General features: G+C 53.4%; 8 protein-coding genes across 8 annotated transcripts; 6 read left to right on the plus strand and 2 right to left on the minus strand.

Moving 5' to 3' along the window:
• Window positions 1–520: 520 nt before the first annotated feature.
• Window positions 521–1,803, minus strand: C7974DRAFT_127503 (uncharacterized protein). Its single transcript, XM_046135292.1, has one exon. It carries the CDS (start codon window positions 1,508–1,510, stop codon window positions 677–679), a length of 834 nt encoding a protein of 277 aa, XP_046000229.1. The 5' UTR covers window positions 1,511–1,803; the 3' UTR covers window positions 521–676.
• Window positions 1,804–1,970: 167 nt separating this feature from the next.
• Window positions 1,971–3,385, plus strand: C7974DRAFT_127512 (uncharacterized protein). Its single transcript, XM_046135293.1, has one exon. It carries the CDS (start codon window positions 2,305–2,307, stop codon window positions 3,145–3,147), a length of 843 nt encoding a protein of 280 aa, XP_046000230.1. The 5' UTR covers window positions 1,971–2,304; the 3' UTR covers window positions 3,148–3,385.
• Window positions 3,386–4,736: 1,351 nt separating this feature from the next.
• On the plus strand, window positions 4,737–7,936 carry C7974DRAFT_388030 (amidohydrolase). The gene has a single exon (XM_046141238.1). It carries the CDS (start codon window positions 5,007–5,009, stop codon window positions 7,842–7,844), a length of 2,838 nt encoding a protein of 945 aa, XP_046000231.1. The 5' UTR covers window positions 4,737–5,006; the 3' UTR covers window positions 7,845–7,936.
• Window positions 7,937–7,990: 54 nt separating this feature from the next.
• C7974DRAFT_388031 (uncharacterized protein) lies at window positions 7,991–9,865 on the plus strand. Its single transcript, XM_046141239.1, has one exon. The coding sequence runs from the start codon at window positions 8,444–8,446 to the stop codon at window positions 9,674–9,676; it is 1,233 nt and encodes a 410-aa protein (XP_046000232.1). The 5' UTR covers window positions 7,991–8,443; the 3' UTR covers window positions 9,677–9,865.
• Window positions 9,866–10,363: 498 nt separating this feature from the next.
• C7974DRAFT_127518 (uncharacterized protein) lies at window positions 10,364–13,269 on the plus strand. The gene is made up of 4 exons (XM_046135294.1): window positions 10,364–10,549; window positions 10,600–10,690; window positions 10,738–12,032; window positions 12,085–13,269. Exons 1-4 carry the CDS (start codon window positions 10,480–10,482, stop codon window positions 13,227–13,229), a joined length of 2,601 nt encoding a protein of 866 aa, XP_046000233.1. The 5' UTR covers window positions 10,364–10,479; the 3' UTR covers window positions 13,230–13,269.
• A 349-nt stretch (window positions 13,270–13,618) lies between these two features.
• C7974DRAFT_410190 (uncharacterized protein) lies at window positions 13,619–14,719 on the plus strand (the record flags this gene model as incomplete). The annotated part of the gene is made up of 1 exon (XM_046143446.1): window positions 13,619–14,719. One exon carries the CDS (start codon window positions 13,619–13,621, stop codon window positions 14,717–14,719), a length of 1,101 nt encoding a protein of 366 aa, XP_046000234.1.
• Window positions 14,720–14,780: 61 nt separating this feature from the next.
• C7974DRAFT_127528 (uncharacterized protein) lies at window positions 14,781–15,730 on the minus strand. Its single transcript, XM_046135295.1, has 2 exons — window positions 15,691–15,730; window positions 14,781–15,621 (listed from the first exon to the last, which is right to left on the minus strand). Exons 1-2 carry the CDS (start codon window positions 15,719–15,721, stop codon window positions 14,921–14,923), a joined length of 732 nt encoding a protein of 243 aa, XP_046000235.1. The 5' UTR covers window positions 15,722–15,730; the 3' UTR covers window positions 14,781–14,920.
• A 2,024-nt stretch (window positions 15,731–17,754) lies between these two features.
• On the plus strand, window positions 17,755–20,401 carry C7974DRAFT_330320 (uncharacterized protein). Its single transcript, XM_046139079.1, has 2 exons — window positions 17,755–18,754; window positions 18,799–20,401. Exons 1-2 carry the CDS (start codon window positions 17,848–17,850, stop codon window positions 20,241–20,243), a joined length of 2,352 nt encoding a protein of 783 aa, XP_046000236.1. The 5' UTR covers window positions 17,755–17,847; the 3' UTR covers window positions 20,244–20,401.
• The last annotated feature ends 1,404 nt before the right edge of the window (window positions 20,402–21,805 follow it).

Consider the following 21,805-nt stretch of genomic DNA (forward strand, 5'->3'; position numbering starts at 1 on the left):
GCCTCGTCGTCATCATCCTCTTACTCTGGGACACGTGTGACATGGTCAACCAATCGCACATTTCAAGATACTCACGGATCTGCCGCCAACAGAATCGTGCAGCTTATGTTCAGCGTCGCCTGCCGTACTCGTTTGTACATAGTACGATGAAGCGTGATAGGACCAGACGTAGTGAATGGTTGTGGCCATTGTTCGCTCTCTTTAAGAAGTGTGATGTTCACCCAAAAAGAGAAAATGTAGTACTGAGCATTATAGGTTCAACGTACATGGCCGATTTCACTTCAAAAGTCGATGTTGGGTATAATCTGTACTGTCAGTCGTGGAATTTAAGGTGTCTTAGAGGTGGGCGGTGTATCTCCAGCTGACGAGCCAGGATTGACGTTCGATCATGGCGCCAGACCTAGTATACAGGTGCAACTGATTGGGGCGCCCCTCGCGTCGCAAGCCGGTCCTTGATAGCAGTAGGCGAAAGTAGGCGAAAGTAGTTGGTGTTCAGGGCATTCGAAAGCCTCTTCGAACAAACGTGCCAGATCTACAGGCTGCCCGGACGTGAATGCCAAGCTTTGGGTGTGCCTTGGGTCTGGGAGCGAGCAGCCAAACGGACATCCGAACCTTCGACCACGACCATGAGCGTATAATGAAACAGAGGTGTCGTAAATCATTTGTCTCGTAGCTGCTATGACCAGATCCCTCCCAACCCCATCTTCTCTAGGATGCCAACTAAATCCTTCTCCACAATTGTGTCCCACCCCCTCTCTGGTCCCCATGTGATCTTCTTCTGGTGGAGCTTCGCCTCTTCCAGCAAGCCCTTCAATAAGGGGCTATCCTTACTCACACTGGGGTATGCGTCCAGCTCGACCTCGCCTACCGCTGGAATCTGCGCAAGTAGTGCCCTCAGCAGCCCCACGCAGTATTCGGTGTAGAAGGATTTCTCGCCGGTCCTGAAACCATCAAAGATCTCGCTGGACGCTGGATCAATCTCCACGAAAATCTTCAGCCTGTATGCTTTCGTCACCGCAGAGAGACCAAGCCGGCTGTCCACCACCCATCCCTTCGGAGGGCGTGTGAAGCCTGGGCCTAGCCGCAGCTCCAGCCTTGTTATGAGCGCCCGATACTTGCGCGGCACACGCGCGAATAACGGGTACTTCGCATTGATGTAGCGACCATGTATCGGGAACAGGCGGAAGGTGTTGCGGCCGTAGAAGACGTGCGCGGCTTCATCGTGCATGCGGCGGCACACGTAGAATATTCGAAGGGTTGGCGCGACGGTGCGGTGGTTTGCAGGATCGAGATCCATCGTTTTCGGCGATATGAGCAGCAGCTCGTACACGCGGAGGCGGAGCTCGTACGGCAGGTCGAAGAAGCGAAAAGGCTTGCGCACTTCCCCTTCGTTCTCGCTGTCTTGCTGCTGTGGCTGCTCCTCGATGCTGACGGCGTTCATTTGCGCAATCAGTGCATCGATCTCTTTCGTCCGGCGGCGCACCATAGGTGCCTCCTTGCGACGTGCCATGTTCGCAGTTCACTTGCTCAGACAACGATCTCAGTTGTTCGACGGCGCTTATGCATACATCGTGTCGTGATATAGTTGGTGCAATTACACGCCCTTGGAGTAGGCAGCGTGAAAATTTCAGCAGAGCCAGAAGGATGGTGTGTGGTATGTTTCGGAGCTACGGGACCATCAGCGCATTAAGTGTGCGCAGGGGTTCTTGGGAGCAAAGATTCGATCTCCCCAAAGCTATATCAACGCCAAATTCATAAAATAGGAAGTTTGATGTCAAATTGCTTGGGTGCAACTTTCTATATGGAGAACAGAAGTGGCGGCGCCAATCGAAGAAGTTTTGATAAGACGGTTAGTCAGCCGCGCTAACGAGTGGGGCCGAGGCTGGCGGACGGCGGGCCGTGAACACCTGTCACCCATTTCATCTCAGCCACCACTCGTTGCTACCTGTCTCAGCGAAATCAAGTCCGATATCACGGTCTACATATTATAGTGTGGAGTAGATGTGGCGTGCTTGTGAGCGAATGACATGCTGTTGGCCAAACTTGAAGATGTTCGTGCCACCGGCAAGACCGGTCACTTCGTTCAGACAGAGGTCTACTAGAACTAACTTATGTACTGAGATCATGTGTCAGATTGTTAAGCGTGATGGTTGAAGAATCCTACCAACTATCCAGAATTCCACATCAAATAGCGGAGGATGAGACTATGACGTAATCCGCGCCCCGCGTACCAGTACCAACTTTGAACCCCATCTCTTTGAGCACGAAGTGCACATATGCTCCATACCATAACTCACCTCGATAATGGCGCTACCTTTGGGATTGTTTCTTGGCGGATGTGTAATCGCCATCCCGGTCGTAACAGGCGTCGCAGAGGGCGTCGAGTTCCAGAAGAAGCAGAACGAGGAGGCCGCCAACGAGACGCGTATGATCAAGTTCAACCTACTCGTCAACTGCGATTCAAAGGATCCGATCGCAAAGGACGAAGTTGATTATGGAACTGTTATACTGCGCCATGACAAAGCGTGGGTCGTGCCACGCGACGATGAAGGAAAGCCCCTACCACCAGACGACAGCAAAAAGATGGATCCACCGATGCATGCCTTTGCCGGCTTCTACATACAGTATCCGGATGAAAATAGATGCCCTCCTGAGAGAGGACTGGTCAGTACTATCAGCGACGATCCGCCGATGCTGAACTGGGTCTACTGCGACAAGGAGACATATGAGCTCAAGTACAGTAATCGAAGTGGGTCGATTGATCAAATTGTCGGGGTATGGGACTGGTCACAAGATGAAACCGTAATGCTCTTCCAGGGTTGGGAAGGCTTCGTCGCGATTGACGAGTGGGACGGAGCTGACGAAGACAATTCTACTCCATGGGGAAGAGAAGGGTTACGATGGGCTTTGTACTATGACATTGACGACAACGGTCTCAAAGGTCGGAGGAGAGGAAGAGATATGTTTGAAGTCGAGCTTGAGCGAAAGATACAGAGCGCAGAAGATCAACTAAAGCAGCTGGAAGAGGCGGACAAGAAGATGCAAGTCAAGAGCAGAGGTGGACTCAGCACGCAGTTCTCGGCACCAGCACGAGAGCGAACGAAAGAATGGGAGAAGAAGTTCGGAGGACGAGACAACAATGAATGAACTCATGGATCCTATTGCAACGTCTTCTTGGTTCTACAGACGAAAGCTCAACCATACAGACATGTCTCACTGCTGTGAAGACTGGAGAGTGAAGCGAGGCCTTGTCACTCCTGTTTAAACTTCAAAGAAGGATCTACCGACCAGCAAGCCATCGATATGACATACACCAACACGATAGTCTTACAACGACGCACATCCTGTCAGGGCCACCACCAAGTTGCTGCTCACTATTCGGTGCACCATTCGAACGATAGCCCTGTTATAGAACTACCATGTTATCGGAAGTCATTCTTGCCGAAGACGCAGTTATGGAAGGTGCAATTCTCGAAAGTACCCTTGCCAAATGTGCACGAGGAGAATTTTCCCCCGACATTTGGCAGTTCTGTCTTCTCTCAAGTCAGTATGTGTCCAATATCAGGTTTGTTACGCAATTTACTTCATCTTCGACGTCTGAGTTGTCGGCGGCATCCGTGTCTTCACGAGTGGAGCAGTCGAAAGTTCGGAGCAGCTTTAGCAGCCGCATGGCCGTGATCTCCACACGCTCTGCATTTGTCCGATGCGATCGACACAATACGATCCTCGCCAATTTCTTCACTGAGGCGTCGGTGACCCGATCTGGCAGATTTCGCCAGATCCTCTGAAGCTGGGCTTCTATTTTTTCTCGTTCCGCGTCGTTGATAGTATGCTTGCATCTTCGATCGAAGCACCGGCCGTTGTCTTGATATCCGAGATGGGCTCCGAGGCTCTCTGGTGATGACATGCTGTAGCTGGGCTGTACAGGTATGGGAATGGAGATGACAGATAGAGATAAGAGGTACCCTCAAATTTACAAAACTCAGGCGCCTTGAGGCCGGTATAATATAAATATAGCTGGTCATATCACGAAATACCTACAGAAAAGGACTGTGCTTAGTGTGCTGTTTAAGAACTACCGCGCATGGGCGCAGTTGAAGCACAACCTCATCATTTCAGACATTGCAAACACCTTGACGAGCATGTTGCGTATGGCACTCCGCGAATTAGTCGACTTCAGTGAATCATACAGTTTGTTCGATATCGGCCCTAATCCCCACGAACAAGGGCAAGGCAGTTCGTCATCCACAGACCCCAGCTCTCTGTCAGGAGTGTCTGAAATGTGAAGAGGTCGTAGTCCTCTGTCTTAGATACGACGTGTGTGCGTCTAAATGTGAGACAGAATCGCGCTAGTCTGCCTTGATCATTGTGGAGGCCCAATGTTTTGTCATCTTGTTTTTGCTCACTTGCAACAGTCTCGGAGCTGAGGTCATAGCAGCAACAATTGCTGGGACTGTTCGCAATGCGATGAGCAATATGGCTCCTGATGGGTGACCCTAACGAAAAGGGGTGGTGTATGAACCTTGGTTACAGTTTGTCCTGCAAAGTGAGCAAAAAGTGTTTCAAAGTCGCCGAATGAATCACAACACAATGAAAGGCAGCTACGACACTGCTCAACTGTTCGTCCGTAATCAACACCAGGTTGCGTCGGCCGAATGAGGCTAGTTGGGCACTAATCCAATCTCGGACACTCTGCGCGTCCTTCGCGGTGCATCCCGAAGTCATCACCAACAAGCCGGATCCTACTTACCTTGGTCTATCAATCTGATCGAAGCCCGATTTGGAAGGCGTTCGAGATAGCGGATGCGATATTCGACCCACTGTGTCGTCATTTCATCAACGCGTTGCGTGACACCCGCAAATTGAGGGGGCTGGATGTACCGTATCGGAGCAACAGCATCTGCTTCCTACACCTAGCATCAACACTCGAGCCTGCGGTACATTGTTCGCTACAAAGTTCTGAACACATACCAAGCAGTCCAGTGGTCTCCCACGCGTGGGTGATTATGGATAAAGTCATTGCGGAAGGTCTACCTACGTACGACGATGCTACCACAGCATCTGCGCCACGTACATGGCTGCATCGTAGGCAGAAGCGTAGGACGTTTCGCCTCCTCGGCGCCGCAGCTTTGACATACCTTGCCTACACGACGCTCAGGATAGCCAACAACACAGAGCGTAGTGCCAGCACATTGTCCGTTGCAAAGTTGGAAGCTGACCTAAATGTTTGCTCAAGCCTGAGACGACAGCCTGTCGAACAAAGCACTCATCGCGAACATAACAAGCGCTGGATCGAATCAACCAATCCTGTTCTGATCCGTAATGCTACGATTTGGACTGGAGAGCCAGCTGCGGGCACCTCTGAAGATGATGCAAGAGCTGGAAAGGGCTGGGGCTGGGTCGTGTCGGATGTGTTCACCGACAAAGGGCTGATTATCAGTGTTCAACCGAACATCAGGCATGGAGACCTTCCTAGCAACACCGAGATCTTCGACGCCAGAGGCCGCCAGCTGACCGCTGGTATCGTGGACATGCATAGCCACGCAGGACTAGAGAGCCTTGGAAACCTCCAGAGTGACGACAATGAGCTATCTTCTGATATCACACCCTATGTGCGCTCGCTCGACGGGATCGATCCCCTGCAACCTGAGTTCGAGTACATCAAGTCTGGAGGAGTTACAACCTCCCTCTTCTTGCCAGGCAGCGGTAATAACATTGGTGGCGAAGCTTTCGTACTCAAATTTGCGGTTGGGCCAAAGAACGGTCGGACCGAGATCAGCCAGCAGGATCTCTTCGCAGACCCAGACAGAACTTGGCGATATCTAAAGATGGCCTGTGGCGAAAACCCGAAGCGCGTCTACGGCAGAGTTGGCGAGCGTGGCCCGTTCAGCAGGCTCGGGGAGGCATGGGAGTTCCGTCACGCGCTTGAGCAGGCACGAAACTATGTGCAAGAGCAGGACGATTGGTGTGCAAGAGCAGACGCCGTTGGTGCTGATAGGATGGAGACTTATCTTCGCCAAGATTTGCAGTGGGAGACCCTTGGTGCCGTGTTGAGGGGTCAGGTCCGAGTGAACACACATTGCTACACTATTCCAGATCTGGAAGCGCTCGTTCGACACACCAACGAGTTCAAATTCCGCGTGTACGCATTTCATCATGCGCATCAGACATACCTGGTACCAGAAGTCTTGCGTCGAACTTTCGGTGGAACACCAGCGGCTGCGCTCTTTGCTGACAATATGTACTACAAAGTTGAAGCATACACTGCATCTGAGCGCGCTGGTGCGATCCTCTATGCTCACAACATCACACCAACTTATGTATCAGACAACCCGGTCATCAACTCACAGCACGTGGTTCTCGAGGCAGCGAAAGCATACGGGTACGGTTTGCCATACCATGCGGCTCTAGCGGGGGTTACTTCAGCACCCGCTGAGCTACTCGGTCTTGGACACCGAGTTGGAAAGATCAAGCCCGGGTTTGATGCAGACATCGTTGTTTGGGACTCGGATCCATTGAGTGCTGGCGCTACACCCGTTCAAGTCTGGATCGATGGCGCAAAACAATTCCACGATCCAATTGAGCTGAAGAAGCCCACTGCTCCAGCAATAAAGCCGGACGAAGACCTTGCCACAGAACTCACGGCCGACAAAGCCTTCAAGGGCACTGTGGTCTACAAGGGTATATCGCGTGTTCACGATAGCTTCTTGTCGGACAAGACGGCGGCCAGCGAAGACGCCATCGTAGCGATTGTGTCTGATGGCAAGCTTACTTGTGTCGGTGCTTGTACGTCCGAGATCGCAGGGTTGGCTTCCACAGGTGTTCGTACTGTGCATCTCAAAGAAGGCTACTTGACGCCACCTTTAGTCGCGTTTGGCTCGTCACTTGGCCTTGCCGAAATCGATGCTGAAAGCGACACTCATGATGGGCCCTTTCCTGAGGAGGGCATCACTTTCGCCCTGGACGGTCTCTCATTTGGCGGGAAGCAGCTTGCGCGAGCATTCGAGCACGGCGTCCTCAGAGCTTTCACAGCGCCTGGCAATGGAGGGATCGACTCGAAGGGCGTGAGTGTCGGTTTCAGTACTGGTGCGAAGAATGCGTTGGAGGATGGTGCTATCGTGTACCCGGAATCAGCACTGCATTACCCGTTGACACTGGGCGCAAAGGGTGGCAAGACACCCAGCATCTCGAGCGTCATCAATGCACTTAGAACGCAGCTCCTTGAGGCTGTTAGCGGTGCTCGGGATGAAGACTTCAAATCGAACAACACCGAGAAGGCCTGGCTGCAGCGAGTTGTCGACGGAAAGTCTACACTCGTTCTTAGCGCACACAGCGCAGATACTATTGCGTCCATTATTCGGCTAAAGAGTCATGTCGAATCTGTCAGCTCACAGAAGCTCCGAATTGTGATCATCGGTGGCGCAGAAGCTCACCTTGTCGCCGATGAGCTTGCCGCATCGAACATCGCTGTTGTTCTTTCGCCGCTACTTCCTCACGCCCAGAGCTGGGACCAACGTCGTGGCCTTACGGGCCCACCACTCACTAATGTATCAACGAATGTGTTGCTCGACGCCGGTGTTCAGCTCGGAATCAGCGTCGAGGAGACTTGGGAAACGAGAGATCTCGGCTTGCTGGCGGGTATCGCGTTCGCGAATAGTGAGGGGCGACTGTCCTTCAGCGAGGCGCTTGACCTCGTTGGAGCAAATTTCTACAAATTCCTCGGCTTGGACAACACCGTGCATCCGGCTGGTGGGGACTGGATCATTTGGGAAAAGAGCCCGCTTGAAATTGGTGGACGCGTGAAGGCTATCGGTGGGATCAACTCAACGCGCGCCTGGAATTGAGCTCCTGGGTAGAAGCTGTGGTCACTGCAGGGATTGCATCTATTATCACGAGTTACGCAAATTTGATGAAATTGGATAAATTCATGCCCTGAAGCTTGAGGACCTGTAAAGCAAGCCAACCCTGAAACAAACCAGGCTCGATTGGGAGCCCTAACGATAGGGCTTAGCGCCGCCAGCACATCCCTTCCCTGACCGCCCCGCCTCTTTGGTGCGACGAAACGCCAGTCGACACCCGAAACCAGCGACGACATACGGCGTCTTGACACAGTTTTATGCACCGATCTCCACGCCGTTACAGTCGCGGTCATCCTTGGCCACAAATTGCGTGTCGTTCGCTTAGAGTCCAACACAGCCCCTCGCAAGCCTGCCATCCCCCTGCGCCCGTACTCTCCGGATGTCAAACCAACCCAGTCTCTTTCACACACCAGGAGCGAAACTAATGCTGCTAGAGTGTTGCGTCTGTAGGGAACATAGAAGTGCTTGAAACATCGCGGCGCATGATAAGGAAGGTAGGTCCCCTCGTTTCGTGAATTGTGACACCTGTACCATCAGTTCAACAGTTCCATCAACAAGCCGGTCTTGTATCCTCTGATTTTTTCATGATGTCTTCCTCAACAACTGCCCCGTTACCATCATATCCCGGAACCATACTCCCCATACATGGCCATCCGGCTTGGAAGCATCTATCTGGTACCACAATGGACAAAGCAAATCTGAAGGAGCCGGTCGTTCAGCCTAAGCCTGCTGTTCAAGCAAAGGCGAACGAGGTCGCTGCAGCTTTGAAGGATAACGCAGTAAAGAAGCTGGTCGCAAGGACCGTAGTCGTCAAGGATGTGGCCACCAAGGAAGACGTCGTATATTTACCAATCAGCAACACCACATTGAACAGATTCGCGGACATCACTACAACCACAAAACGGGCTTCTTACGCAACAACAACAAAAGCAGAGCTCAGGCAGTCCAACCAACAGATGTTCGAGATGCTCCAGACCCTGCAAACCGAGCTCGCTACACATCGCACCCTCATGCTCGACATACAGTCACGACTATCGTTTCTGGAACAAGACGCCCCAACTATGGTAGATCTATCTGCTTCTGAAGCTTTGTCATCCCCATTAGACGAGCCTAAAGCTCCTTCAAGGCCCCCTCCCCCGCCACCGCGACGCCCTAGCTCGCTCATTGAACCTGGTCTAGAACGCCAGAGTTGGTGGCAGGCCTGTCAAAACTTCGCGGAGAACTGCGATACTCCTTTTAATGTGAAGGAGTTCATCACCACTCCTAGCCGCTTTGAAGACTTCGACTTCCACTTTGGCGGTCTTCCCACAGATGGAGTACGGCCACAAACACCTGTTGAGATTGATATTGAGAACGTCCCCGCTCTCTCTCCGGAATCAGCGGCCAACGACTCCGACGTCAGCGACATCGAGGTTGAAGAACCTTTTTCCCTCTCACCTGAGGCAGGTCGTCCATCATCTGAAGACGCGGAGTCCTTATCTCCTAGCATCTTCTCTGAAGGAGCGCCCCGGACATCTGGACTTACCATGACCGACTGCGAGGATATCGACAACATTATCGAACAGATCGTAGAGTTCCGAAAGCCTGCTGCACTCCCACCGCTGTTGCTCCACCCTCCTCCCAGTGGCAGGGACGCTTCTATCTTTAGCGTTGAAGAGATCACAGCACTACCGGACCTGCCTCCGGCTGCTGAGATTAACGACGATCCTCAGCGCCATCGCAAGGGCATCCGAGCCATCTCATCAAAGTGGGCGTCGCTGAAAGGGCGATCCGCCGAGACGAGTTACTACCGCAACGGTATTTTCAGCATGCGATGAACCACGACATTAGACCGAAATGATTTTACGACCGGAGTTGCCACGAATTTTGCGTTCGCATATGCGTTTTACGAATTGCTTTGTCTTGCAATTTTGCGTGCTATCCGCATCATGTTTTATTCTTTTACCACCTTCTGCAAGCTAGCTACAGCCATATACCCAATGTTCAAAATGCAGAATCACTTCAAATCATTCTCCTCTTACCACTTATTCTTGAATCGTGCTCCGCAGTGGTTTTGGCCCTTTCTGACTGTCACACGACGTCCGTTATTCATACTGCATCGCCCCAATGCGGTGCGACCAATCACAAGTGACACGCCCGTTTTTTTTCACCGGTTGAACAAGATAAGACACGGCTTGCTCTTGGCCCCCAAAACACCATCACCCTATGCTTGGCTACCTAACAGCAACTGTCGCAGCTTCACGAGCATGGAAATATGGTGTAGTACGTGTTGGCAACCGCAGCTCAGTTTTGCCATGACTAGATCAGTAGTCGCGGACTAAAGCGAGGCACTGGCGGCCGACAAGTGTAGAGTTTGTGTTGGATGGCGCGGGTTCGCATTCTCGTGTTAGGCGGAATCATATGGCGTGGCTGCAGCCTCTCAAATTGCTCGCCAGTCAGTATACATTGCCAAGACCTTTTTTGGTAACAAGCTCCGCCGCTCTCGCTTACCCCTACGCAGGTCTCTACTGTGTACAGTTGATAATAAGGAAACAGTGGAGCCTTGCGCAAGCACCGCTCTGTGATATTGTCACTCTCGAGTTTCTCATTACAGACACGCTGAGGCTGCCTCTGCACATTCATGATGGTGGGACTTCAGGATCTCACAGTCGGGCAGGTATCTGGTATGATCGCTGCTGCTGTATTCATAGGTATCGAGATTCCGCTTCACTTTTCGGGCCTTGTTGCTGAACTTTTGAAGCACAAATCCTCGTCCCCTTGGCTCTTCCGGTAATTTTACTGGGATTGCTTCAACGACGGTCTTCAGCAGTGACACAGACTGCAGTCTCATGGTAAACCCCCCGACAGAACGAATGTGTTCATTCACTGATCATCAAAGGTCTGTGATCGGCCGTTTCATCCACTCGTCACTGTGGCCGATAATACTCAGGACCGACTCTGCTGCAACGCTTGTGGCGAGTCGATCAGCGCTGTTCATGTCGGCTTTCCGCATCTTCATGCTAGTCCTGATAGCAGTGGCAGCGATCGTCACCCCCTTGGGACTATATGAAGGGATCGTAGGTGAGACGGAGTCTTCTTTGCCAGCATTCCATTACCTGGAAGACAAATCAACTTACGGCTTTGGCACACCTCCGCGCACCGCTATTTCCGGGACTTGGAGTAGGATCTGCGGCTTCACCTACCCAATCGCATGTCCTAACTCCCTGAACAACATCACATATAGCCAGAACACAAGTGGCGACTTTCTGTTCTACGACTATTACGATTCGAGAATCCCAGCAGATGTGGTCAACGCTTTCCAGAGCGGCCTGGTCGATCATGAACCTTCCGTCTCCAGCTCCTTTGATATTCAATATCGATCCTACATACAAAGCGAGTTAGACTTGGATGGAATGGGACCTACGATCGACAACGGGACGAACCCATATACCCGAGGCACGTATCAACCATTGTCTACCCAGATCTTGAGTGATTCCTACCTGGCAGTCGAAGGACTTATCGTTGACATGAAGAATGGAGGCATCGGCTTTCGCAAGCATTCTGCTCCATCACCTCGAACGTACGGCAGCAGCTGGTCTGAGGATTTGCTGTTCACAGAGCCGGAGACTGTATGCGTCGATACAAACCTGACACTTGAATTTCAAATCCCCGCCACGACAAACGAGAAGGCAGCAGCCGGTATTAACGAGGTGTTCAAATTGCAACTCACTGATCGAGGTGGGTTCGTCAACCTCATACCTGAATATCCTGCTTGGGATCGTGCAGACACACAGCAGGCTCCAGAACTAGAGCTACGAGCCTATAAAGCTGCATGGATTAACAACGCTCTCTCTATGGCCTTCATGAATGTTACTAATGTCCGCACTAATGACACGGACGTGAAGGCCTTCTCTTACCTACACTCAACTATGAACAAGACCTTTCCGCTCTCCTTTCCGGACGGGAAACAAGCCAATGATTTGTTGACCATTCAGGCTAGCTCTTTCCAGGTTGCCACAGCGTTCGGAGGGTATCTCGATGATGCTGATCAAGGCCGCTCAAATAAGAGTTCTAGCGGTAACAGTTCAGACGAGTACAACTTCCAATCGTTTCCTCCCCTTTATCCGAACCCCTTCCGGATTAAACGCTCTTGTACATACCAGAATGATAGCTGTCTAGACTTTGGACTGGCCAGTGAGTGGAACCGGGATTATTTTACAACCAATCCATGCTAACAACATATTAGCATTGACTTGTGCGGGCTCTGGTGGCGGCGATCTGGCGAACATCACGAACATGGCTGGTAAATGTGGTCTGCTCTACGGGACACCTCGACGAAAAGATGGCAGCGCGTCCCTACTATTCAACCCAGGCTCAGCTTGGACTCTGCCGATGTATTCGTGCATGTCAGTTGTCAAAGCTTCCATCAAAACTGTATCTTTCCGCTTCAACGATACCGACGATCTTTCGGGAATCACCATTCTTGCGATCGACGCGAAAGAATACGCTGACGAAGAGTCCAAACCCCTGTGGGGAGTGGAAAACAGTGACATAGAGTTGAAGCATGGAAACCCGCTCTGGGGAATCGTAACTCCGGAGGCTGCTAAGAAGCTCAACCTCTCCACTTTACGCAAGGAATCTTTGTACCTACCAGGCCATGCTGGATACGCAGACCTTACGTCGCACGAGAATCTTCCCGGCGCAGACTTCGCAGCCGAAGTGTTATCTGCGACGTACGACATTAACCCTTTTTCATCCAGCAACCAGATTGACTACTCTGGAAAGGCTAACCTCGCCATGTACCGGCTCTGGCAGGAAGCTTTTCGTACGCCTTCAACATCAGCCAGAATTTTGAACCTGATCTGGACCGACATTGCAGCCAATCTTGTAATGGGAACTCGGGGATTGGAGGGTAGCGATAATACAAAGCGAAAGCGTGACGATAAACCTTCATCTGGCCCAAAGATCCCTCAGGTCACCAGTTACTCTCGCCGCATCAAGTACAAATACGTGTATGGCATTCCTGCATTCCTCGCTCTATTCTTGACGATAGCCTCCACGCTCGTAACGGCGTACTTCACGATCTTCGGTCACGCAAAACCATCCAAGATGCGCAACCTCTTAGAGCACACCTCGGCCGGTAGGCTCCTTGCTGCACGGGATATACAGGGCCGACCAAGGGACCACACCAACGATGGAAATGATAGCTCAACAGAAGTTGCAGTTGCAGACTGCACTGAACCTACGAAGAAGTGGCTGAAAGGCGCTGGAGTGACAGAGTTCACACTGAGTGCGGAAGGATGGACGAAGAGTTTGCAGCCTCATGGACCTGGGCATGACAAAGCTGGAACGACAGCGAGCTATGCACCTGTACCAAGCGCACAGAACTGATCAAGAAGAGCTAGATGGTGTATTGTCGTTCTAATGATGCAGATCTTGGGTGTTGCAATAGCGAGTTGTGCAGCTCCCACAATGTACGGGTGCCCAAATGACGTGAAAGTGCAAGCCGCGCAATTGGTAGATGTGACTTCCTCAGTCAAAAGTGAATATTTGTTGTGGAAGGTGCACTTCACTAGTTCTGTACAAACTTAGTGAGGAAGGAAGGAGCCTTCATTGAACGAGGGGTTCCTGCCTGACACTTCATCCACCCCACAATCTCACCTCGCACACTCATCTTCGCCATCAACCTTGACCAGAACTTCAACAGCAATCAGCTACGACCGGTCAATTATATTGTGTAGTTTTGCAACCGAGTTGCAGTGCAGCCTTACATGCACATCATGTCTCACTCACCATCGCCTACAATGCCATCGCTCCAGAATGCAAACTTCTTCACGTCACTGCCTCCACCAGGTATCGGAACCAATCAGTCTGTACTCTGCAATTACAACCACTCTGCACGAGGAGCCTCAAAGCAAGCCTTGGATGGCACATCGACAACGGGTTCGAGCGGCGCCCCTAGAGACTCTTCTATCACCACCAACCGGCATGCTTCCCAACACATGACCTCCCATCCAACATCGCCTACAACAGCTGCACAACTTCGACAAACCAAGCACCGGCAGCCTCACATCGGCGTGCCCACCTTCTCAAACCAGACGAACAACACAAGTCAGCCAACTGGAGCACCACTGTCCGCCACTCCCCCTTCCGCCACTCATCATCGGACATATCTACACCCACCCCGCTCTCCCATTCACCCAACCTATCAAACCCAAAGCCGCCTCCCTCCCAATACTGTCGCTCGCAAAGCGCCCCGAAAAGCGACTTTCATTCCGCTCGCCACAGTCCAAGGCTCCAAGGTATCTAAGCCGAAACCTAGGACCAAGTCCGCCATTCGCCAGTCCGTCACGCCAGGCTGCACGCTTGCGTTGCTGGTGCCTCAGGGAACGCCGAAGGGTGGGTGTACGCCGGGGTTGAGGAGGCCGAGGAAGCTTGTACCTGCTGGTGTGGAGCGAGGAGGGGAGGAAGAGAAGGAGTGTGAGGGCGGTGATACGAAAGTGCAGGAGTCGCGTGAGGGTTGCGAGGGAGAAGGGGCGGTGAACGTGGTGCCGTCTGCGCTTCCTGGAGGGGATGTCAGTGATGTCCAAAGCGTGCTGCAAGCGACTGTGCCACTGGTGCAAGACGAGACCCAGCTCACCACGCAGCCTCAGTGCCCTCGGCTGCGCGTGGAGTATAGCCTGACACCTGAGCTAGAGGGTGTGAGATGTGCGTTGGGACCGGCGAACTGGACCGAGTACTTGGCACTGATGGAGAAGAGCGCGCTGGGCGAGATATCAGGGAGCGAGCTGGAAGGACAAGAGAAGCGGATCTTCCAAGTCCTCGTCGTGGGCCTGCGGCGTCGCATTCGGACTATGCTACTTCAGTGTATGGCAGTGTGAGTGTGAATAGCTGAGAGGAGAGTAGTATGCATTGATCAGGTGAGCAAGGAGTTATTACGCTGTTATACACCCTCCCTGCCCGTCCTCGTAGAAAATCAGAACGCTGCCGTGGAACCACTTAGGCTCATTGCCAGTATCGTCTGTACCCTGAATGTGTCGACCACAGTCTCCAACGCGTGCCGCACCGTCTTGTGCTCACACTTAGCCCGGGCCGGAGGGTCTCCTCGCCCTGCTGCGGCGCAAGAAGTCGCCTTCCCACGCAAAGCGGTACGACATGCGGAAAGCCTGGTAAACCCAGTGGTTGAGACACTTATTCTGGCAGCTCGTACCGCATTCTTTCTCGCACAGCATGAGCTGAATGGACCTCAGGCGGCGGCGCCTCATGCTATCGGTGCTGATGGTGCTGTCGGTGCTGATGAAGCTGTCGGTGGAGACGGACCAGTCCAAGGGACGGTGGACGTGCTCGACCGGGGCAGGCGGGGCGGCGGTGTCGTGGGCAGCGTCGTCCTGGACGGAGGAATGGTCGTCTTCTTGCTGTCCGTGTGGTGGAAACTCCGCGCGCCTGTCGGTTACGGCGGAGCAGTCGCTGAGGCCAGAGACGTATGTGTGGTCAGAATCGTATCCATCAGTGGAGCGTGCGGAAGGGAATCGCTGGTCTGGCTCGACTTGGCTTGCTGGGAGCTCATCGGTAAGTATGTCGCCGTTGACCGAGGAGGTGCTCCAAGTGGACTCGGAATCGCTCCAGTCAGGTGGACACGCGCGACAAGGGTCTGCACATCGTTCTTCTTGATTCTTTACCTTCAAACGTGGTGATAGTGGCACGATTGGAGGAATCTCCACGTTCTTGTAGATATCTGACGGGTACTGGCGCCCAGGTGGTGGCCTTGACGGTGCCCGGGAATCTGACGGAAATGTTAGTACGGTGAATTGGCGCAAAGGTTTGCTTCGCGTGGAGGAGTTCATTGACTTACTCAGGGTGCGGTTGCGCTGAGGTCCAGCCATGGTTGTTGCCGATGACCCACTCGACGAAGAATCTGACACAGGTGTTAGAACAGCAGAGTAACGCGAAGGTATTATTCGCATAAATACTGTGGGAGTCGTTGGTAACTTACTCTGCGAAGAATCTGACGAAGGCGTTAGGATGGTGGCTTAACGCGAATACGTGCCTTGTGCGGAGGCTGTGGGAAGATTCGCCGCGAAAACTCTGATAAGGACGTTAGAAGGCGAGGTAATGCGAAGGCTTCTCCGTATAGAGATTGCGGCGGCTGTTGGTGACTTACTTTGCAGAGGATCCGATGAGGGGAGTGGGGCGTGTGGGTGTGCTTCGCGCGGATGACTGCGAAGCTATGGGAGCTATAACTGACTTACTGTGTGGAGAAGAAGCGATGAATGTCTTGCTCGAGGGAGTCGAGTGGTGTGCGGAAGAAGAGTCTGTGGTGTGCACGCGGGGAAGGGGACGGGTTGGCCTGCCAAGGAGGGCGGGTGGGGCCCCCGAGGGTCGGAGGCAACGTACAACAGCGCGACATCTCTGAGAACCTTCTAAGTGTGACTGCACAGAAATTTGGGTTGATGGATACGTAGACAGCGATGTTGCTGTACCGCGTGACTGTGCTGAGTGGAACGACTGGACAGTGACTGATAATGCTATAGTGCTGCTTGATTTCTACTGGCGATACCGCACCAATACCTGCTGCTTTGTCATCTGAGCGGCGTTGTCAATGTCGCCCGTCCGTTTGTCCATCGTTTCTTCCACTTGCTTCTGTCGGTGGTTGACTTGTAAATGAAGTCCGTGAAGGGCTAAGTTGCGATGGTCAGGTTGAAGCGCGGCTGAGTCCATGGCCTGTGATAATATGACGCTCATGATGCCATTGAAAACATTGATGTCACGCTGATTGACCTTATGAGAGCACTTGCGGCCTTGCGAATGCGCGCATCGGACGGACCGACTATCGGTCTCGACATCGAGCACTTGGTGATGATCCCAGCAGTGATCCAGAGTAGTGGAAATAGAAGAAAAATATACTTGCATCGTGAATGAGACGTAGCTGTTCGTAATGTGGTCATGTGCAGATGCAGCTGGGGCTGTACGTATGCTATTCCTCACACTGGCTTGGATATCTGAGCTTTGGCCAAGGTCTTAGAAAGACCAACGAACAGGCTAAGTGCGGGTCCGAAAGCGAGTTTCAGGCCAGACACCGTGACACAAGACATAGCAAACACAAGGAACCGGGGCGATAAGATCGGGAGCTCGCGTCTGCCGCCCTGCACCAGCGCAAACCGATACTTCTTTGCGCCGAAACTCATGCTGGAGATACAAGCAACGACGTTGAAACGACAAATTCGAGCAAACAAAAGCATGCCGCGACATGGTTGACCATCTGTAGGAGCGGTGTCCAAAATGCGTTCGTTTCGTGGCACAGGTACTGATGGGGTCAGGGGTGGTCCGAGCGCACTCTGCCACAGCCACAGTTCTCTGGCGAGGATGCGAGCGCGCGATCATGACCACAAGGAACGTGTGTTTTTGGCCCATCTATAAGGAAAGACAGTTGGACAGAGCGAGGAAGTGTTTGAAGTCCACCTCATACAGGCCGGCGTGCACGATAAAAGGAGAAAAAGATGATGCAGAAGTGGTTACAGGGGCGCAGCGTAGAGCGTAGAAGCGCAGTGCGTATGAGGGGTGCAGGGGATGCAATCAAGCGAATGAGAAGCAGAGAAATGAGTGACAGAAGCCATAGAGTACCTGCAGAACTTGGGAGACCCATCGTGGCTGCCGTTCCTGAGACGGGGGGCTCCGCTACCCGTGCCGAAGGCTGCAGCCTTCCTGCTGCTCCACCTTGACCGGCAGACACGGACAGTACTTTGGATACACTACAGTCCAATACAAATGGCTAAGTTATGTTAAATCTGCGTGTGCTGGTTGTACAGTTGTGGTGTCGATGTGGATGGGATGAACGGCGGTTGAAGCTTGACGCGGGGCCGCGATAAGGTGTGGAGAAGCATTGTGACGCCATTGCCGCTAAACACAGCTGTCGCTCCACCAGCTTGCCGGATATAAGCTGTCAAGTACGCCCAGCTTGTCTCTCCCTACTTTGCTTGGAGACGGTGCTGCAGTCCCTTGTTATTCGTAGATGGGCCTTGACACAGGCAATGAGAAGCCTACCGGCGCCATGGCCAATGAGCACACGCCGCTGATCCAAACCGTCGAGGTGCGGCCGTACGTGCGCGACCGCTACCCTCACCACCGCCTGCGCTTCTGGTGCACCTCAGTCCTCTCCACGCTGGTCTTGGCCGGAGGCTTGGTTGCTATCATCCTCTTCAGCTTCGGCCAGAACCCCGACACCGATCTACCGGCCGCGTTCGATCGTGCGCACTCGCAAAAGATTGCCGAAGCGTGGTCGCGTCGCTCAAGCCTGGACTACGATGACCTGCAGACAATCCTACTCGAGACCCCTGACGCGGAGAAGGTCCGCGAGTGGAGCGAATACTACACGAGCGGCCCACACCTGGCTGGCAAGAACCTGACGCAGGCGTTATGGACGAAGGAGCGCTGGCAGGAGTTTGGAATCGAGAGCACTATTGTCGACTACGACGTCTACATCAACTACCCCAAGGGCCACCGCCTGGCACTGCTCAACGAAGACAAGGTCGAATTTGAGGCTCGATTGGAGGAGAATGTTCTGAAGGAAGACAAGGCAAGCCAGTCTGCGGACAGAATACCGACCTTCCATGGCTACAGCGCCTCGGGCAACGTCACGGCTGGCTACGTATTTGTCAACTACGGCACGTACCAAGACTTCGAAGATCTGAAAGCTGCCAATATTAAACTGAAGGGGAAGATCGCGCTGGCTAAGTACGGCGGCATCTTTCGTGGTCTGAAGGTCAAGCGTGCGCAGGAGTTCGGCATGATCGGCGTAGTCATGTACGGTGACCCTGGTGATGACGGCGAGGTCACCGAGAAGAACGGCTACGAAACATACCCCGACGGCCCTGCAAGAGAGCCCAGCAGCGTCCAGCGAGGCAGTGTCCAGTTCTTGAGTGAGTACATTGGCACCTTTCATAGCTTCTGCTAACATCTCAAGGCTTCGCCCCTGGTGACCCTACAACTCCAGGCTACCCCTCGAAGCCAAACGTGCCACGGCTGCCCGTGGATCATGCCATCCCCTCCATCCCCTCCCTGCCGATTTCGTATGAGGACGCTCTTCCTCTACTCAAAGCTCTAAACGGACATGGACCCAAGGCGGCATCCTTCAGCAAATCCTGGCACGGAGGAGGTCTTGATTACAAGGGCGTTGAATACAACATTGGGCCATCTCCTGAAGGACTTACATTGAACCTTGTCAACGAACAAGAGTACGTCACAACACCTCTTTGGAACGTCATTGGCGTCATCAACGGCACCATTCCCGACGAGGTCATCGTGCTTGGCAACCACCGCGACGCTTGGATCGCAGGCGGCGCAGGGGATCCCAACAGCGGCTCAGCGGCTTTCAACGAAGTCATCCGCAGCTTTGGTATTGCCCTCCAAGCTGGCTGGAAGCCACTACGAACCATTGTCTTCGCTAGCTGGGATGGTGAGGAATATGGCCTGATTGGCAGCACCGAATGGGTCGAGGAGTACCTTCCTTGGCTCTCTGCCTCCGCCGTCGCCTACCTTAACGTCGACGTTGGTGCACGCGGGTCCGAATACAAGCTCTCTGCTGCTCCGCTGCTGAGCAAGGTCGTTCAGGAAGTGCTTCCCCTAGTCAGATCCCCCAACCAGACCGTCCCTGGCCAGTCCATCTTTGACACCTGGGATAAGCACATCGCTACCATGGGCTCTGGCTCTGACTTCACCGCCTTCCAAGACTTCGCAGGCATTCCATCCATCGACACGGGCTTTGGCGCAGGACCCAAAGATGCTGTGTACCACTACCATAGCAACTACGACTCTTTTGACTGGATGAACCGATTTGGTGACCCGGGATTTCAATATCACGTTACCATCGCACGTATCTGGGCGCTTGTCGCAGCGAAGCTAGTCGAGACGCCTGTGCTGCAACTCAGCGCTGCAGACTACGCAACAGGATTGAACAAGTACATTGACTCTGTCAAGCAGAAAGCCCACGATGCCAAGTTCGAAGTCGACGAAGACGTGTTCGCTCCCCTCAATCACGCGGCCAGCCACTTCCAGTTCGCAGCGACTGTCCACGATGGCGTCGCTGCCCAGCTCCTTGACGATTACTATCACCTCGATATTCCGTGGTGGAAACCGTGGCTGAAAGTCAGGTTGCTGCTTGCCATACGCAACACAAACACAAAGTACAAGCTCTTGGAGAGGCAGTTCCTTCATTCTGAAGGTTTGGATGACAGACCTTGGTTCAAGCACATAGTGTTCGCACCAGGCAAGTGGACCGGGTATGCTGGCGCGACGTTCCCTGGGATCGTGGAGGGTGTGGACGAGGAGGACGATACGAAGGTCAGGAAGTGGATTGGAATTGCAGCGAAGATCCTCGACGGCGCTGCAGATTTCTTGGAGAAGGAGTAAGTAGCACCGCGCTATCATAGTCTCGTATTGGATCTCAAGTTCTGTCAACCCGGAGCACCTCACATGATGTCGACGCAGCATAGACCGCAGGAACCTTGACCATGGAGCGCATCAATATGATACAGTACTATACAAAACGCAGCAAAGGGTATCGTAACGTCCACACACCATGCGTTCCCGCGCAACTGCCCCGTCATCTCTCACCCATCTCCTCTCGCCCGTCTCCTCTCGCCCGTCTCCTCTCGCCCGTCTCTTCTCACCCGTGTCCTCCGTCTCCTTCCCTTGTCTACTCCCACCTAACCCCCAGCTCCCCCCTCCTCCACTCAAACACCGGCCTCGCCTGGTCTCCCTCCTCCTCGCCCCTCTCCCTCCGCTTCTCGCGCCTGCCCTTGTTAGCACTCATTCAAGTATCCCAAGTATCCCACTCCGCCACGGTATGTACTCACTCCTCCAGCAACCCGGCAATCATCCCCAGTTTCTCCAGGTGCGCCTTCTCCCGCACCTGGTCCGCCTCCAGCTGCCCGATGCGGCGTGCGAGGTACTCCAGCCGCGGCTTGTCGCCGGGCTGCTGCAGATGTGCGGGCAGCAGCTGCAGCTGGCCCTGCTCGAGATGCAGCAGGCGCAGGTGGAAGGTGTCGAGGGTGGTGGTGAGGTGGCTGTTGCGCACCAGGGAGGCGGTGTGGGCTTGTTGCCGGGTGAGGTGGACTTCGGCGGGGACTGGGGGGCAGGAGGCAGAGGCTTGGGGGTGGGGGGCGGTGGTGGTGCTGCTGGTGCTGGTGCTGCTGGTGCCGGTGCTCGTGCTGGTGCTGGTGGCGGGCGGCGGAGGGGTGTTGCTGCTACGCTCGGTGGGCGGCATTGTGTGATCGTATGGTGTGGTATTGTGAGTTTCTTGGTTGTTTGTGGGCGCGGAAGCTGCTGGGCTGTGAGTGAGAGCACGGCGCTGGGAGGGCAGGAAGAGCTAGACTGCTTTAGGTGTGTTCATTCTGCGTCACAAACGGCACTGTCATGGTGACTGGAGATTCAGTGTTGAAGGCTCTGGTTCTCACGCTCGTTGTGGATCCGAGTCGTTGCATAAGAGAGGATTTGGCAACAGGACATGGACCAGAATGTACTACGGCCAGTTCGGTGCTCGAACACCTCTTGCTCTGTCGAACCCCAGTGTCGAGATGGCTCAGAGATATGGAGCGAAGCCCTGCGTTTTCGAAAGCAATCGCAGTCGACCTGCTCTTGGGATAGCGCTTCATGGAAAGCAACGTGAAGCTATCAGGACCGTTAATCATTTCGATTATTGACAAAGCAACAAACCGGAGGACCCCGGCTTCAGTACAGTTGCAAGCGATTTTGGTGGGCACATCACAAGCATTTCTATCAGGACATGGCACAAGAGCATGAAGATTCGCAACGTTGGATGTGAGTGTGTTCAAACGCAGTGTATTTACTAGCTACCACCAACCCACATCAAACCATTGCTCTACCCAATCCCTTCTCGAAACACCTTCGCCAGTCAAGACCTTCAACTCATCAACGGCACTCTGCCTTACTGCGAGACCAAGTACCTAGAG

Source organism: Boeremia exigua, assembly GCF_020726555.1.
Source record: "Boeremia exigua strain MPI-SDFR-AT-0100 chromosome Unknown C7974scaffold_3, whole genome shotgun sequence".
Classification (NCBI taxonomy): domain Eukaryota; kingdom Fungi; phylum Ascomycota; class Dothideomycetes; order Pleosporales; family Didymellaceae; genus Boeremia; species Boeremia exigua.